Source organism: Ursus americanus, chromosome 29, assembly GCF_024610735.1.
Source record: "Ursus americanus isolate L20-20 chromosome 29, mUrsAme1.1.p, whole genome shotgun sequence".
NCBI lineage: Eukaryota > Metazoa > Chordata > Mammalia > Carnivora > Ursidae > Ursus > Ursus americanus.
In genome coordinates, this window is record NC_142155.1 from 9,857,161 (window position 1) to 9,874,305 (window position 17,145).

Genomic DNA, 17,145 nt, shown 5'->3' on the forward strand with positions numbered 1-17,145 from the left:
AAGATTAAAACCTGAGCCAAAGGCAGATGGTTTAACTGGCTGAGCCACCCAAGCACCCTTAATTCTGTAAGTTTTGACAGATGTATGGTTTACCACAATCAAGGTATAAAGTAGTTACACCATCTTCCTCCCCCACCCCCACCTAAATTCCCCTATACCTCTTTGTAGTAAAGCCAATCCTCTACCTCTAAGTCTTGGTAACCACTCCAGATCTATTTTCTGTTCCTATAATTTTGCTTTGGCAGCAGTGTCATACTTGGGCCTTTTGAGTCTTTTTTTTCCCCCCACTTAGCAGTTCGATTAATCTGTTTCACAAATACCTGTAATTTCTTCTTTTGAAAGATTCGAGAGTGTGTGGGCATGAGCTGGGCAGAGGGGAAGAGAGAGAATCTCAAGCATAATCCCCGCCCAGCACCAAGCCTCATGACCCGGGCTGACATCAAGAGTTGGGTGCTTAACTGACTGAGCCACCCAGGTGCCCTGCAATCTATTGCTTTTTAATGGGACAGTTTATCCATTCCCAGCTGAGGGACATTTGGTTTCCAGTTTTGGAAGGTTAGGAATTGAGCCACTTTTAAACATTCACATGGAGGTTTGTGTATGACTGTAGTTTTCATCTTGTGTAAATACCTAGCAGTGGGATCACTGGATTGTATGTTAAATGTATGTCTTTTATAGGAAACTGCTAAACTTTTCCAAAGTGGCTAAACCATTAGTAATCAATTTTTTAAGTGAAATTTTTAGTTTTATTTTGCCATAGTCAATTATTTTAAGGAAGAAAAGTGTTAGATTCTATAGATCAGTGAAAGACTTTTTAAATTGTGCCTACTAAGTCACTATTCTAGGCACTGGGGATAGAGTTGTGAACAAAATGGGCAGGTCTTGCCCTTTGAGTTTATAATTCTGTGGGGGAGGTAGAAATTAGCATAAATAAGTAGGTAAAGTAGTGATGATGCTATGAAGAAAAGGATACTATGAGGGAGAAGAGTAAAAGGGACACAATTTGGATTGGCTAAAGAAGGTACTTGTCAGGAATAATGGAGATCTGGAGGACAAGTAGGAGTTACTAGAGAATATGAAAACATTACTTTTTAGGCTTTTTAAAAAAGATTTTATTTATTTATTTGACAGAGAGTGCAAGCCCAAGCAGGGAGAGCAGCAGGCAGAGGGAGAGGGAGAAGAACCCCGATGTGGGGTTCAATCCTAGGACCCCAGGATCATGACCTGAGCCAAAGGCAGATGCTTAACCGACTGAGCCACCCAGGCACCCCTCTTTCTTAGACATTTAAATGTCTATGTCTTGGCCTCATAACAATTACATAGAATCAGAAAAATATACAGAATCTAAAAGCCTCTTTTAACCTACTCAAATCAACTTTGAAGTATATTCATTGAACTCTTCACTTGATTACATCAATGTGTATATCACATATTGGAGGGCAGAGACCTCCACAGCTCCTTAGGAGGGTAGGTGATACCCTCTTTAGAGATGGCAGACAGGAATAGAGGGTGGCTGCTAAGTCCTCCTACTGCTGATGATTTTTTTTTCTTAATGCATTATATTTCCTTGCTGGTAACTTTTAATATACTTAAGCTCTTCTCTAGGATAATTGAGCTATTTCATTCTATTTACAGGAACCACTAATTCAAGATGCCATTTTAAGAAAAAATTTTAAGTAATCTCTACACCCAACATGGGGCTCGAACTTACGACTCTCAGATCAAAAGTCACATGCTCCTCCAGCTGAGCCTTGCCAGGTGTCCCCAAGTAATACCCTTTAGTCACATCTGACCTAAACACTTAACATCTGTTTCTTAACCTTAGGTCACATGGTTTCTAGATTCTTTCCATGCCATTCTCCTTTCTAGTTTATAGCTTTTTTCTTCCTTTTTCTCCCCAGTTTATAGCTTTTAAAGTGTTTGCACCAAAATTAAATATGTTATAGCTGTGGATGCATAAGTGGATGTAAATGTGGTGTCTCTTAGAGTGTGCTTTTATTGACCTAAGAGATAAGTCACCCTATTTGGACTCTAATTTCCTAAATTGAAGCATTTGGACTAGATGATCAGAGTTGTAAGTGGGGAAAAGCTGTCCCTTTCATTATCTGTCTAATGGACGTAATACTGTCCATCTCTTAGGATTGTGAAGATGAAATGAGTTAGTGGGTATAGACTCTGTACCCAGTACCTGGCCTATTGTAAACAGCCAATAATAAAAGGTAGATTTTATTATACTTGTTTGGAAGATCAGTTGCTATAAAGCAACTCCGTTTACTTCTGGATTATGGTCAACAAATATCACCTGATTATTTTAAAATCTTCTTGGGTTTTTTTTTTTTTTAAAAGATTTTATTTATTTGAGCGAGAAAGAGAGAAGGAGCAGGGGGAGGGGCAGAGAGAAGCCGACTCCCCACCAAGCAGGGAGCCATGACCTGAGCCTAAAGGCAAATACTTAACCTACTGAGCCACCCAGATGCCCCATCACCTCATTTTTTAAATGTAAATTATACTTTAACTCTCCTTTAAACAATTTACTTTGTGAAGTTTTTTTTTAATAAAAACTTACCTTTTATTTTTGGAGTAACTAGATTTATAGAAAAGTTGCAAAGTTAGGATAAAGAGTTCCCGTAAACACCCTCACGTAGTTTGTTTCCCCTAATGTTATCATCTTGTACTACCAGAGTACATTTGTCAAAACTAAGAAACCAACATTGATATGTTACTATTAATCTCCAGGGTTTATTCAGATTTCATCAATTTTTTTTATTAATGGCCTTTTTCTGTTCCAGGAGCCAATCCAAGGCACCACTGTTTTGGTTACTTTTAAAAACTCAAATGTTGGGAGTTTACATTTATCTCTGCTGTATCTTATCTTGAGGTAATTTTGAATCTGGAGCCTGCTATCTAGCATGTTAAATAAAAATGTGGACTTTGCTATTTATACATCTGATATTTATAATATTTATATTTCTGTAGTTCTACTTAAATTATTGGTGAGTACTAAACATACCAGGTCCAGAAACAGACCTGAGGTATTGCACTAGAGAACTGTTCTTTATGATGGTCCAGCCAATTGCAAATTCACCTAATATTTAATAATCCAGATCATATTTCACCATTTTGATCACAAGATAATCATGATGAAAATTTTGGCAAATGCTTGGTAAAAGCAAAAGCAAGGTGAAATAGGTAATAGCTTTAAGTTTACTTTCCCTTTTTCAGTGACAAAAATAATTTGCTGTGCCACTAAAGGTCAGTCAAGGTGGGAGTAAAATCTGTACTAGGAATTTAAACTTTAGTCTTAACCAATCATGATTTACCTAAAAGAATTCAAGTTGTTTTAGCTTTTTGTCAAAATTTACATCCAGAAGTGATCAAAATAGCAATATATGCAGTCTGGATATTCCCTGTAACACAGTCTCTTTTGAGACATTGTCTAAGATGTAGTTTATTGCTTGCATAAAGCAGATTAGGTTTGAAAATAGACATAAGTCAAAAGTAGGTAGTTTCATTTATTCTAAAGAGAGTAATTGGCAGCAAAGACGACAAGACTGTATGGTTTGATCCTGCAAATGTGGTTTCCAGAGGTTAAATGACTTGGTTGAATTTTTAGTAAAATCATATAATTAGGGAAATATTCTAGTTGGTGGTGTGATAAACTATAGGGTTGCCACATAAGCAATTTGAGTTTTGAGTTCCTGGTCTGTCTGGAGCCACCCAAACTGAGGAAATGGTTCTCTCAGTTCTGATGAGACCATCCGCAACATTTTCTGATGCTTGGGCTGTAACCATTAAGTATAAGGGATGCAGCTGTATTCAACAAAGGAAGGGCAAGACCCAGCCTTGACCTCCAGCCCTTCTCTTTAGCTATTGTCAAACCTTGATTGACCCTTTGGCCATCTCTCTTGAGCCTCCTAAGAGTCTGCATAGAGCTGGCAACTCAGTAAATGTCTAACAAGAAATGAGGTGATTTTTATTGGGTAGAGGGAACATTTTCTTATAGGTAAGTCTTTTTTTTTTTTTTTTTTTTGTAAGATTTATTTGAGGGAGGGGCGCCTGGGTGGTTCAGTCATTAAGCGTCTGCCTTCAGCTCAGGGCGTGATCCCAGCGGTCTGGGATTGAGCCCCACATCAGGCTCCTCTGCTGGGAGCCTGCGTCTTCCTCTCCCACTCCCCCTGCTTGTGTTCCCTCTCTCGCTGGCTGTCTCTATCTGTCAAATAAATAAATAAATAAAATCTTAAAAAAAAAAAAAAGATTTATTTGAGGGAGAGAGCACAAGCAGGGGGAGGAGCAGAGGGAGAGGGAGATCATCTCCAGCAGACTCTCCACTGAGCCCAGAGCACACAACCCAGAGATCATGACCTCAGCCAAAACCAAGAGTCGGACTCTTTTTTTTTTTTAAGATTTTATTTATTCATGAGAGACAGAGAGAGGCAGGGGCAGAGGACAAGCAGAGTCCCCGTTGAGCAGGCAGCCTGATGAGGGACTCGGTCCGAGGACCCTGGGATCATGAACTGAAGGCAGGCATTAAACCGACTGAGCCACCCAGGTGTCCCAAGAATTGGACTCTTAACTGACTGAGCCACCCAGGCACCCCTCTAGTTAAATCTTTATATTGAGGTTAGGGAATGCACCTCTTGGAACTCAGTATCTCAAATGTTTTTCTTCAAAGCTCTGAATCTGTCTCTGAAGCTTGTTAAACTGCCCTCCCTCCCACCTTTAGGTTGTTCTGTGTGAAGTTGGAAATACAGTAAATTCAGTTAAGTTTCCTTTTTATGAAATATGGCATCTGTGCTGGTGTTGTCTTACATACAGTCTAGAATGTTTCCTTTTAAGTTTAAATAGTCCATTGTTTATGTATCTTAACATGTTTTAAATTTTGATTGTTGTGTTTTAAATAGTGTAGACCAACTCTGAAAGAGAATTCAAAGAGCAACATAAATAAAGACTAAATTTGAATTATGAGGCACTGGATTTGAAAAATAGTTGTTGAGCCTAGCAAACACTTGAAAAGTATTATTGTCTTCAAGTACATGAAGAGTATTTTAAATTTGCAGAGAATGATGTTCAGAGTGAAATTCACATTCTAAATTCCCCTATAGCCTCTAAACTCTGAGATAACACTTAGATTGAGTTGTGTAATGATTCATTAAGCATGGCAACTCCATAAATGCTTAGCATGAAATAGGCTCAAAAGGTGGGAGTGGGAGGGAATTGAAGATTAAGCCCTGAGAAAGAGATTGTTTGGGAGAGCTGGAGAAACTTTTCATCTAGTGGAGGACTTCTGGTCCTTAGGAGGAAAAAAAATCACTGAAGTGGCAGAAAGGTATCGTGAAGTCAGAATACCTGAGATCCATGCCCAACAACAACTTGCAATTATACTTTAATCACATCACCTAACCAGGCTATAGCATAGGGAGAGACCAGTAAGTTTTCCTACTTTGAGAAATACACACATGTTAAAGAATCCTAATATATGGGCTGCCTGGGTGGCTCAGATGGTTAAGCGTCTGCCTTCATTTCAGGTCAGGATCTGCAGATCCTGGGAATGAGCAACACATTGGGCCTCTCCCCCTGCTTTTCCACTCGCACTTGCTTGCTCGCTCGCTCCCTCCCTCCCTCAAATGAATAAATAAAATCTTTAAAAAAAAGGATCCTAATATATTGGGGTCTTCCCAATAGGGAGTAGTGCTATTCAGATTGGTCTTTTTCAAACCTTTTTGACTAGGATCCATAATAAATATATTTCTATTGCAACATAGTATATAACACAGTATTTCATTGCATCTAAGATGTTTTCAGTTGGAAGTCACAAATGCTGCCAATTTTTAAGATACTATTGATTATAGAACATACAACAATTTAGAGATGACATAAGGAAAAAATAAATCTTAAAATTGGTGAAATATAATTTGTATGTGAAGAACTGAAACAAAAGTGTCAGAGGATAGTACTTTTATTACCTACGACAAAATTTTCATAGCTCGCTATTGAATTGCAGCCAGCAGTTTGAGACTGTTGATTTAGAAGTCAGTGACGTCAGTGACAGTCAAAATGTGGTTCTAGATCAAAATAAATGCATTCTTTCCCTAGGGCATAAGAGCATAGGGTGTCAACCTATACTTGTCCGGAGAGGCATTCAAGCATGCCCAAACCTTACATTTTAAAAAAAAGATTTTATTTATTTATTTGAAAGAGAGAGCACACGTGGGGGGCGGGCAGAGAGAGAGGGAGAAGCAGACTCCCCACTGGCAGGCGTCGGCCTCGATTTCAGGACCTCAAGATCATGACCTGAGCCAAAGGCAGATGCTTAACCCACTGGGCCACCGAGGCGCCCCTCTCTTAGATTTTAGTAATGGGAAAGCATTTTCTCTTGGTTCCCTTGATGAGACAGAACTATATCACTGACAGGAAGCTCAGAAATTTAACATTTAAGTGTGATCTGCCTTTTCCTCACCTGATCCTTAATTTTCTTCTCTTTAAAATGTCTCAAGTATATTTTTAGAAATGAGCAGGGGATAAATTATCAGTAAATAGGATTTAGAGCTGAGATACATACACAAATTAATTTAGCTTTTAAAACTATAAAATAATACACAAAAAAAATTCACCATCTTAACCATTTTTAAGTGTATAGTGGCATTAAGCACATTCACATTGTTGTGCAATCATTACCATCCTCCAGAACTCCATCTTGCAAAAACTGAAACTGTACCCATTAAACAATAACTCTACATTCTTTCCTCCCCCCAACCACCACTCTCCTTTGTCTCTAGGATAATCTGACTACTGTAGGTAGCATATATAAGTGGATTCCTAAGGGTGCCTGGGTGGTTCAGTTGATTCAGCGTCTGCCTTCAGCTCAGGTCATAATCCCAGGGTTTTGGGATTGAGTTCCGCGTTGTGCTCCTTGCTTAGTGAGGAGCCTGTTTCTCCCTCTGCTGCTCCCCCTGCTTGTGCTCTCTCACGCATTCTCTCTCTCAAATAAATTAAATCTTAAAAAAAAAAATAAGTGGAATCCTAGAATATTATGCTTTTTTGGCTGGGTTATTTCACTTAGTGTAATGTCCTCTAAGTTCATCCATGTTGTAACATGTGTCAGAATTTCCTTTCTTTTTAAGGCTGAAAAGTATTTCACTGTATTTATATACATTTTATTTATCCCATACATCTGTTGATGGACACTTAGGTTGCTTCTACCTTTTAGCTATTGTGAATAATGCTACTATGAACATGACCTTTGAACCAGGGTCTTTAAGACCCTGCTTTCAATTCTTCTGGGTATATACTTAGGAGTGAAATTGCTGGATCATACAGTAGTTCTTTTAATTTTGGTGGAGGTCGCTGTCATACTGTTTTCTGTAGCAGCTGTACCAGTTTCCTTTTCCTTTTTTTTTTTTAAGATTTTATTTATTTGTGTGAGAGAGACAGAGCACAAGCAGGGGGAGCAGCAGGCAGAGCAGGCAGGGGGAGAAGCAGGCTCCCTGTTGAGCAAGGAGCCCAATGTGGGATTCGATCCCAGGATCCCAGGATCATGACCTGAACCGAAGGCAGATGCTTAACTGACTGAGCCACCCAGGCGTCCCCCAATTTACTTTTCTACCAACAGTGCATTAGGGTTCCAGTTTCTTCAGTCTTGCCAACACTTGTTTTCTGTTTATCTGATAATAGCCATCCTAATAGGTGTGAGATGGCATCTCATTGTGGTTTTGATTTGCATTTTTTTGAGGACTGATGCTGAGCATCTTTTCATATGGTTATTGGCCATTTGTATATCTTATGAGAGAAATATCTATTCAAGCCCTTTGCCCGTTTTTTATTTGGGTTGTTTGGGGTTTTTTGTTGTTGCTGTTGTTGAGTTGTGGAGTCTTTTATATATTCTGGATATTACCCTGTTATTAGATACATGATTTTTTTTCTTCCATATGTGAGTTGCCTTTTCATTCTATTGATTGTTTTCTTCATCTGGCTCTTACATTACGAAATACTAAAAATCCGTTTCATAAATAAAATGAGTATCATAAAAATATACTTCAATTTCCTACTAGGAGCAGGAAAAACAGAGATAGTACAGGAAAATAGGGAGGAAATGGAGCCCAAGAGAATATGAAAACAGAAGAGTTATAGAGACAAAGACAAGCACAAAAGTATATAGTTCTAAATATTTGTGTCAAATATTTTTATCCCATTTAATTATTCACTTAAGTTTCAGTTTTGTCATCTATTGCCTTTAGTAATATTCATTCATTCAAAAAGCATGCCCTGAGTACCTACAACTATGACATTGCAAGCATTCAAGAGGTTTATATTTTGTTAAGAGATTAAGGCAAGACAGATATTAAAAATTAAGGTAGAACGAAGGAAGTGCAATAATAAAAGTATAGAGGGAGCCTAAGAGGAACAGGTTATTTTCCCTGTGTATCCCCCAGGATAAGCAGCTCTGCCAGCTCAGAATGATCTAGTCTCTGTTGATGACTTCCTAACATTTCACACCACTTCTGGATAGGGCATTCTTCTAGGAGTTGAAATTTCTGAAGTGAAAAAGCCATGGCTATTCTAATCTAGGCTGAAACTAAAAAATGACCAAATTTTGGTCATTTTTAAAAATAATAAAATTCAAACTCTGGCTATAGGAGGTAACTTCACAATTCAAGGTCATAATGGCTTAATTTAGCATAGGTTCCTATCTTCATCTTCCCTCTCTCTCTCCCTGAACCAATGATTTTACAAATGCTTCGTGTTCCTTAGCTGTTTCCTCTTCTTAATTTTGGTGTTCCTGTTGAACTTTAGTACCTAGCTTATCTAGCTACCAGGCAGTGTGGTCTGTAGTGGGTAGAGGAAATCACGAGTGTGGCCAACTTCTGTTAGAGACTGACTATTGTCATTACTGGGGGAGATTTCTTTCTTTTCTTTCTTTCTTTCTTTCTTTCTTTCTTTCTTTCTTTCTTTCCTCTTTCTTTCTTTCTTTCTTTCTTTCTTTCTTTCTTTCTTTCGATTTTATTTCTTTCTTTCGATTTTATTTCTTTATTTGAGAGAGAGCACAAGCGGGGTTGGCAGGGAGGGACAGAGAGAGAGGGAGAAGCAGACTCCCTGTTCAGCAAGGAGCCTGACGCGGGGCTTGATCCCAGAACCCTGAGATCATGACCCGAGCTGAAGGCAGACACTTAAACGACTGAGCCACCCAGGCATCCCTAACCAGAAAAAGTTTTAAAACAGTGATTTCCCTCTGGTGCTAAACAGGTAGTGCAAAATGGCCTTTTAAAAATGTAATATAGTATTGTAATCAATACTGCCTCTGTATTAAGAATTCTGCCCAGGAATAGCCATAACTAAGGTAAAAGTTACCACTTTTCAAAATTACTAAATCAAGTATCAAAAAGAATTCATCATTGTTAATGATCCAGCATTACAAATACTTTTTACTTTATACTGACATTGACTACTTTAATGGAAAGACTAAAATTAGATGAAACAAATCTATGAAAACTAAGCTACATCCAAGTAGCCACATCTGATTATAGCAACAAGATATTTGGCTGCCTCACACCCATAATCGGGCTTAACACATAGATCTGTAGCCAGAGTGACTTCAGGGCCCTTTGTACTGTCTTAAGTATCTGCTTTGGCTTGAAGCTGACATGGGAGCCTCTCCCTTGACTGATACCAGCTGATCCAAGACTGATACCAGAGATCCAAGTTGGCATTTCCAGGGATAAGCAAGGCTCTCTGGCCCGCTTGTCTGTATTCATCCTCTAGTCTATATGGAAAGGTTGAGGTGTCTGAACCAGCCAGCCAAAGGACCCAGGTCATCCCACCCTAAACTTTGTGACAACATAGAATCAAAGTACGGAAGAGGAAGAGGAAGGACTGCCAGAACCATTTCCGTTTTTCTGTCACTTCTGACTTAAAAACAAGGAAACACTAATCACCAGTTACTACAGATTTGTCTTTAGTGTTAAGAAATCATGGCCATAACAGTTTCATAAGAAAATATTATATGATATAAAATAACTACCTTTACTTTATTCTTCCTTAACCAGGTTGCCAAAAAATTTTCCATATTGTGGATCATAGGAAAGTATGATAATTTCCAATCTTCCTATTGTACAGAGTTTTCATTAATGGTCAAAGATAATTACTAGTAAGAAAAAAAAAAAGATAATTACTGGTGAGGATTTCCTGCAGAAGTAAAGGAATCTTAGAAGTCAACTTTCACTCTATGTACTATATTCCAATGCTAGAAATCAGCTGAATGATTCTATGTGATTTTGTATCTTTTAAAATTTGTAGCCCTGAGAATTTGGCGGCTTTGAAATTGCCTCATTAACCAAGCAAAAGACGACTACCTTTCAAAACAAGTTGGAACATAAGACTTTCACTTTGGTAACATTTAATGGACAAGGTCCTTATAAGTAGGCAAATCTGCAAGCTGAGATTTTTCTTCAGGTTTAGCTGTGGGTCCACTATTATCTCTCTGATGAACACTGCAGTTATATTAATAGGCTCACTGTATAAGAGCACCTAAGAGAAAGACTATAAATGAAGACTTTATAACATTTCAGATACATAAAAAAGCAGTTATAATCTCTGCCCTCTTTATAAATTAGTGACAAATCCATAATAACCTAGTAAGTTTATTTTATTATTTTAATAGGTGCTAAATATAAATACTTCTTATATCCTATCTATACTCTTGTACTACTTAAAAGTCTTCTATGAATATAAAGCTATAACTGTCTCTCTTCAAGTCTGTCTGTATCACATAAGGATTGGTCAGTTTTGGGCAATTCATTCATAGCCATCTGTCTTTGCTGAGTGGTCTTCACAAATCGAAGCAGATTGATGATGGCAGCAGGTGTCACTCCAGGTATACGACTAGCAGCCCCAATCTAAGAATTTAAACCAAAAGAGAAACATAAGTGAGTTATATCAAATCAAATCAAATCTATTTTGCTCCTAATAACAATCTGTATATTATAGTTTATAAAATATTTTCAAAACTTATCTTAATGTATCTTCTAAATAAACTTACTTAATGTATCTTCAAAGTAACTATAAAGTAGATAAAGGGAATGTGATTATTATTAATACCTTCATTTTACAAATAAGGGAAAATGAGGCTCAGATAAGTTAAAGTGATTTGTCAAAGATCACATAACTAATAGATGTTAGACTACCTACTTTTTCTTTTCATTAAAGTAATGTAATCTCAGCAGTGTGTTGGGCAGCACCCTATGATCTCATGAATACTTCTGTGGTTTATTTTTAGAGTGAAATGTATGAATATTCACTCTAAGTGGTATAAGTAACCTTATGTCAATTCAGGTCAGGTTTGCTACCAAATGAGTCTGTAGCAGAGCTTGTCAGAGCTTTTTGTATCCTAGAATTGTGGCTACTGAGTACCTGAAACATGGCCAGTATGACTGAAGAGTTGAATTCTGAGTTTTATTTAATTTTAGTTAATGTAAATGATCACATTTAGCTAGTGGCTATCATATTGGGCACTGCAGCCTTGACGATTCATAAAAACATACCAAAAAAAGGAACAGGATATACAGAGTTATAAAATGTAAGGCCTACATGCTTAGTTTCCACGGTGACTATCACTAAGAACATCATGTTTATATTGATGGAATCACTCTTCCCTTTAAAAATAATTTTTTTCAAAAATTTTTACAGGTTATGTTTTTGTTAAATGCCTTTTATCATATGAATCACCACTAAAAAAAGCCACTGCCCATTAAACTATGATATACCATCCATTTTTAAGATACAACTCAGTTGCAGAGATGTTAAATGTGCATCTCAGAATCAGTCAATATAGCCTCTTAGTCTTTAAATATTTGTAATTAGAAGTCCAATACTGTATACTATATAATAAAATTTTTAATTTGTTTACAGACATTTACAGACACACATACACACAAACTTAGATGGAAGCATGGGGTGAGGGACCTTTTTTGGCTCCCCTCTTCCTCCTATGGCTTCTAAGCCAACACTATGGAACTCCTAGGGTAGGATCCAAGCGGTGATTTGAAAACCATTCACATGTATTAACCTAATGTGGTTTCTTTTATGTCATGCATTATACTAGTTTCCACAGTGGTTTAGCACATAGTTGGGACTAATCAACTAGTTATTTATCTAGACTAAGTTTTTTTGTCTCTCAAAAACAAACCAACATCTGTCATACAAAGAGATGTAATTATGTGACCACTGTAAATCCAGGTTTAAAAAATTAAAGCACTGGCTCTTTATAACCTGTCCACTGCCTGGTTTCTTACCGTTTCTGGGCGACTGAAATGTAGCTTCTCTCTAACTTCATAAGACAAAGACACATCTCTGAGGGTTAAATAATCTAGGTCTTTTGGCAGTTGGAGCGCTTCATCTTGCTGAACTTCCTTTATTTCTTGTTGCTGATGGAGCAACACTGATTCGTAAGTGGCTGGTGAACAGAATTAATTATGATAGACTATATTAGAAACTTGTGTTTTTATAGCTTCTTACAATTTACAAAAAACTTTTGTATACATTATGTCATTCAACACTTTTCCCAACACCAGAATATAAATGGGTAAGTGTTCCCTTTTGTAGATGAGGAAATTGAGGCTAAGTGAGAGGGAGTATCTTGCATACCAATTACAGCATTCTGTTTGGTAGCTTACTGCATGTCCTTTTCATTTCAAAAATCTGGAAAATTGGGGCACTTCAGTGGCTCAGTTGGCTAAGCATTTCCCTTTGGCTCAGATCATGATCCCAGTTCCCGGGTCCCTGCTCAGTGGGGGGCCTGCTTTTTCCTCTCCCGCTCCCCCTGCTTGTGCTCTTTCACTCTCCCTTTCTGTCAAGTAAATAATATCCTTAAGAAAAAAAATTTGGAAAATTAAGGGGCTCCTTGCTGGCTCAGTCAGTAGAGCATGTGACTCGATCTCGGGGTTGTGAGTTTAAGCCGCATGTTGGGTGTAGAGATTACTCAGAAATTTAAAAAATCTGGAAAATTAAGATACTGCTTTTCTCTCAGTGCAAATTTTCCTTCTCAGTGTAAACCCTCAACAGGCTGTGGGTTTGAATTTTAGGTCCTAAAGATCAGCTGTTTCTTTAAGAAAATGGTTTTCAGAATTATGTCCATATAAAGCTATAATTTTTAAAAGTGGAGATTTTTAGATGTAATACATAATTTAAGGTTTTATTCAGAAGTGAAGTTAGAAGGATAATTTAGCAATTATTTCGTATAGCATTCTGTTCTTTGAAAAATAAACTCAGAGCCTGTTTTAAAATCTAAATTGAGGTGGTGGTCATTGTATCCTGTTCAAGAAAGCCAGTCTTCCCTAAAGGTTTTGGTAACATCTGCTTCTATTACTGACTCTATAGGAGTCAGAAAATCTCAGCTCTGAGCCTGGCTCTGTCAATGAAATACCCTCTGACTATGGGCATATCATTATCAAAAATTATTATTAAAAAATATATCATTAACATTCTGGGCCTTAGCTTCTTTTACCTTTTTTTTTTTTTTCTTTGTAAGTAGGCTCCACACCCAGCGTGGAGCCCAATGTGGGGCCTGCTCTCACAACCCTGAGATTGAGACCTGAACTGAAATCAAGAGTCGGACACCTGACTGATGGAGCCATTCAGGTGCCCCATCTCTAGAAATTGTAAGGGCTGACTCAGATGACTTCTGATGGTCTTTATGGCAATAAAAGATAGTTGTGAAGTGCACAGGCCTCGCAGTTAGACAAGCTAGGTTCAAATCCCAGCTCTGCCACTCACCAATTGTGTGATCTTGGGCAAGTTACCACTTAATGTAAAATTAAGACAATAATGCTAATACCTGTCCTTCACAGGACAATTCTAAATACCAAACAAAATACTGCATGTAAAGGGCTTAATACAAATTATAATATGACAAACTAATACAAAAAACTGTAATATAATTCTATGACTCGTAAATAGACCCTATAGAGGATCATGGAATATAAATGAGAGATAATATATATGTTAAAGGTATATTTATTTAAACTTCCAAATACATAGCAAAACCTGAGAGGAAATACAAAGAAGAATCTGAAGTTGATTTCTGCCATCAAGAAACTTGTTATCTGGTGGGGGGGGGGGGTCCATGTAGTGATTTGAGAATTAGTGATATATTTTAACCTAATGTTTCTTTTAAGCCATGGATATAAGCTAGAGCCTTTATATATGCCAGAGTCTTTAAAAAACAAAGCAAAATAGTAGCTACTCTGTGGCTGAAGTCAGGGTTTTCTACGAACAAGTTAAATTATTCTGGATTATTCTAACTCAAATCTGGGGATTTATGGAACAAAGTAAAATTGCAAACCAAGTTTAAAATATAGAATTTAGGGGTGCCTGGCTGGCTCAGTCGAAGAGTCTGTGACTCTTGATCTCAGGGTTGTGAGTTCGAGCCCCACACTGGGTGTAGAGATTACTTAAAGAAACTTAAAAAAATAATAAATGAAATACAGAATTTAATCACCTATTCCCAAGTGATAACAGCCTGAATGTTCAATAAGTAATTTTTACTCAATAGAGAAATCATGATGTTGAAATAAAAGGTCATCTTTCTTTCTTTTTCTTTCTTTCTTTCTTTCTTTCTTTCTTTCTTTCTTTCTTTCTTTCTTTCTTTCTTTCTTTCTTAGATTTTATTTATTTGTCAGAGAGAGATAGAGCGAGTAGCAGTGGGAGAAGCTAGCAGAGGGAGAAGCAGGCTCCCCACTGAGCAAGGAGCCTGATGAGGAACTCAATCCCAGGATCCTGGGATCATGACCTGAGCCAAAGGTAGACATTTAACTGACTAAGCCACCCGGGTATCCCTGTCAACATTATTTCTCATACATTAGTATGTGTATAGTGTCTGGTCATTTGGAATAATGATTCTAGTTTTGGTGAAGTTTCCCTTTGTTTCTAGACTTCTGTTAACTTGCATGGTGGGATGATAGGTAGCACTTGGGTCATCCTATATGTACAGCCAAAGCATAGCAAAGTGATAGATCTCTCTGGAACTGAAAGAAAATGCCATTGCTAGAAGGAATACAGCATTCTTACCACTTTGGCTGGTCTCCAAGGAATTTAAAGTCCTTTCCTGTTTGAACAGTACATCATTATCCAACTTTTCCTACCCTTCTCCCCAGCTCTTTCTGTTCCCTGCCTTTTTCTCCACATAATTTGCCACCCCAGGAAAAAACATCTATCAAAATGCAGAAGCTGATATTATTTTCAGTATTTTTATGTCTGAAATTTTTCATAATGAAAAACTTAATAGAGTACAAGTACAAAGTCATCTGTAGCTTTGATGGTCAGTACACTTACCGAGAATATGAGAGCACAATATATGTTAAAATGTACAGGGCAGGCTCTGATTTGCCTGATACAAAGTATTTTAATGGCAGAGTATTCCAGTATATTGTTAAAGCCAAAGACAGTATTATTTTTCTCATCGTTAGAACATCAGATGGGGAAAATGTAAAAGGAAGTTTAAGGGAAAAAAAAGTTTCGTGTTTTGTGTTTTTTTGGTTTTGGGGGTTATTTTTGGTAAACCTTATAGCATTTCCCAAACTTGAAATGTGCTCACAAATTACCTAGGGATCTTGTTAAAATGCAGATGCTTACTCAGTGGGTCTGAGGTAGACTGAGATTCTGTATTTCTAACAAGCTCCCATGTGTTGCAATGCTGCTAGCCTGGGAACCCCACTCCAAATAGCACAGAGCCTAAGATTATGCTGGTTCTACGTTAATAATGGCTTCTCTTAACGCAGAGCTCTTTCTTAATGAATCTGCTGTCCATTCATAATTTGCACAAATAAGAGAACGTATAGGCATGTTAAATAAAAAATTATTTTCTACCTTCTATTTTCAGTCTTTCAGCTAGCTCTCTACATTTAATGTACTTCTTCAAGGGCTCTGGAACAGCCTTGGCTAACAACTTCATGTCAACTTCTTCATACTTCAGAACATCTAGAGCTCTGCAAATACACCAAAGTTTCATTAGTGTAGGGGTAAAAACAAACAAAAACCCAAAACAAAATATAGGGGTCTATATCATACAAGCCAGATTAAGAACAAGATTCCTTGGAAATAATGCCAAATCTCAATTAATACTAATATCAAAAGATATACTCCAAATTGTTTCCAAGCACAGTCAGCAAATGCAGATTTGCAACACAGAACCTCAATAAGACTAATTTGTAATTCTCCCCAACTCCTTTCCTTTATCATGAGAAATAAGTTGTTGGTAAAAGTTGCATTACTATAATCCTTTTGTCCTCCCTTTCTTGTAAGGATAAAATATCCTATGATAACAAGGGCTTGAATTACCTAAGAATTTACATCTACATCATGTTAGGTCCCATGTCCTGTGAAGGAGTCATCCCCTGCATGCTTGAAAGCAGCTGAATATCTCTTTCTTGCTTTTGCAGAACTCCCCAAGTAAAAACAAGAGGCCCCTCCCTGTATGTTTTAAGTCTCTGTAAAACAAACTGATGAAAATGGTGGTCAAGGGTTCCTAAGTATTCTTCCAGTCGGATATTTTCTAATTTAGTATAATCTACATTTCAATTTTTACTGATTGGGAACTCCAGGCAGCTAATTCTCAGTTCTACTTCCACTACTCTGGTTAGGCTAAGGCCTCCTGAGCCAAAGCAAGGGGAGAGGAGAGCAATCAACACACGCAGCTAGTAGAGACAATTGCTAAAATTGCAACTTACATGGCTCACCAAGAGAACATGTCCCAGTATAAATGCTGACAGGTAGATAAGGTGAGATTTGCAATAACTTGACTCACTGACACTTGTTAAGATCCAACTAGAGAGAGAAACTTCGGGTATGTTTCATCTCCAGAAGTTCTGGTGCTCCTTTGGCCAGTTTAATCCCTTTCATAGTGATCTCAGATTCCTTCTTGATATCAGCTACCCCCACCCCCTAAGGTGAACTGGACCAGACCAGTTGCTGCTCTGTAAATTATTACTGACTTCATTTACATGTGACTTTTTTGGTTATAATTCATTCAAAAGGTTATTGCCAGGGTAACTAAATGTGGAACATAATGAGTTCCATTGTTGCCAAGACCTTGGTTCTACTTAGTTGAACTATGGTACTGCCCTTGGCTCACCTCATTCCTGGGGTCCCAAGACTGCA

General features: G+C 37.6%; 1 protein-coding gene across 3 annotated transcripts in view; it reads right to left on the minus strand.

The window, feature by feature from the left end:
• Nucleotides 1–2,327: 2,327 nt before the first annotated feature.
• The window catches only part of MTO1 (mitochondrial tRNA translation optimization 1), a 35,675-nt gene continuing 20,857 nt past the window's right edge, over nucleotides 2,328–17,145 (minus strand). For 2 of the 3 annotated variants that reach the window (XM_045803679.2, XM_045803692.2), the window contains exons 10-12: nucleotides 15,856–15,974; nucleotides 12,285–12,445; nucleotides 2,328–10,889 (exon numbers count right to left, since the gene is read on the minus strand). In XM_045803679.2, the coding sequence (XP_045659635.2) occupies nucleotides 10,728–10,889; nucleotides 12,285–12,445; nucleotides 15,856–15,974 (442 nt within the window). In that variant the 3' untranslated portion in view covers nucleotides 2,328–10,727. The remainder of the gene's footprint in view (nucleotides 10,890–12,284; nucleotides 12,446–15,855; nucleotides 15,975–17,145) is intronic. The other variant, XR_006780706.2, reaches the window with a different exon arrangement.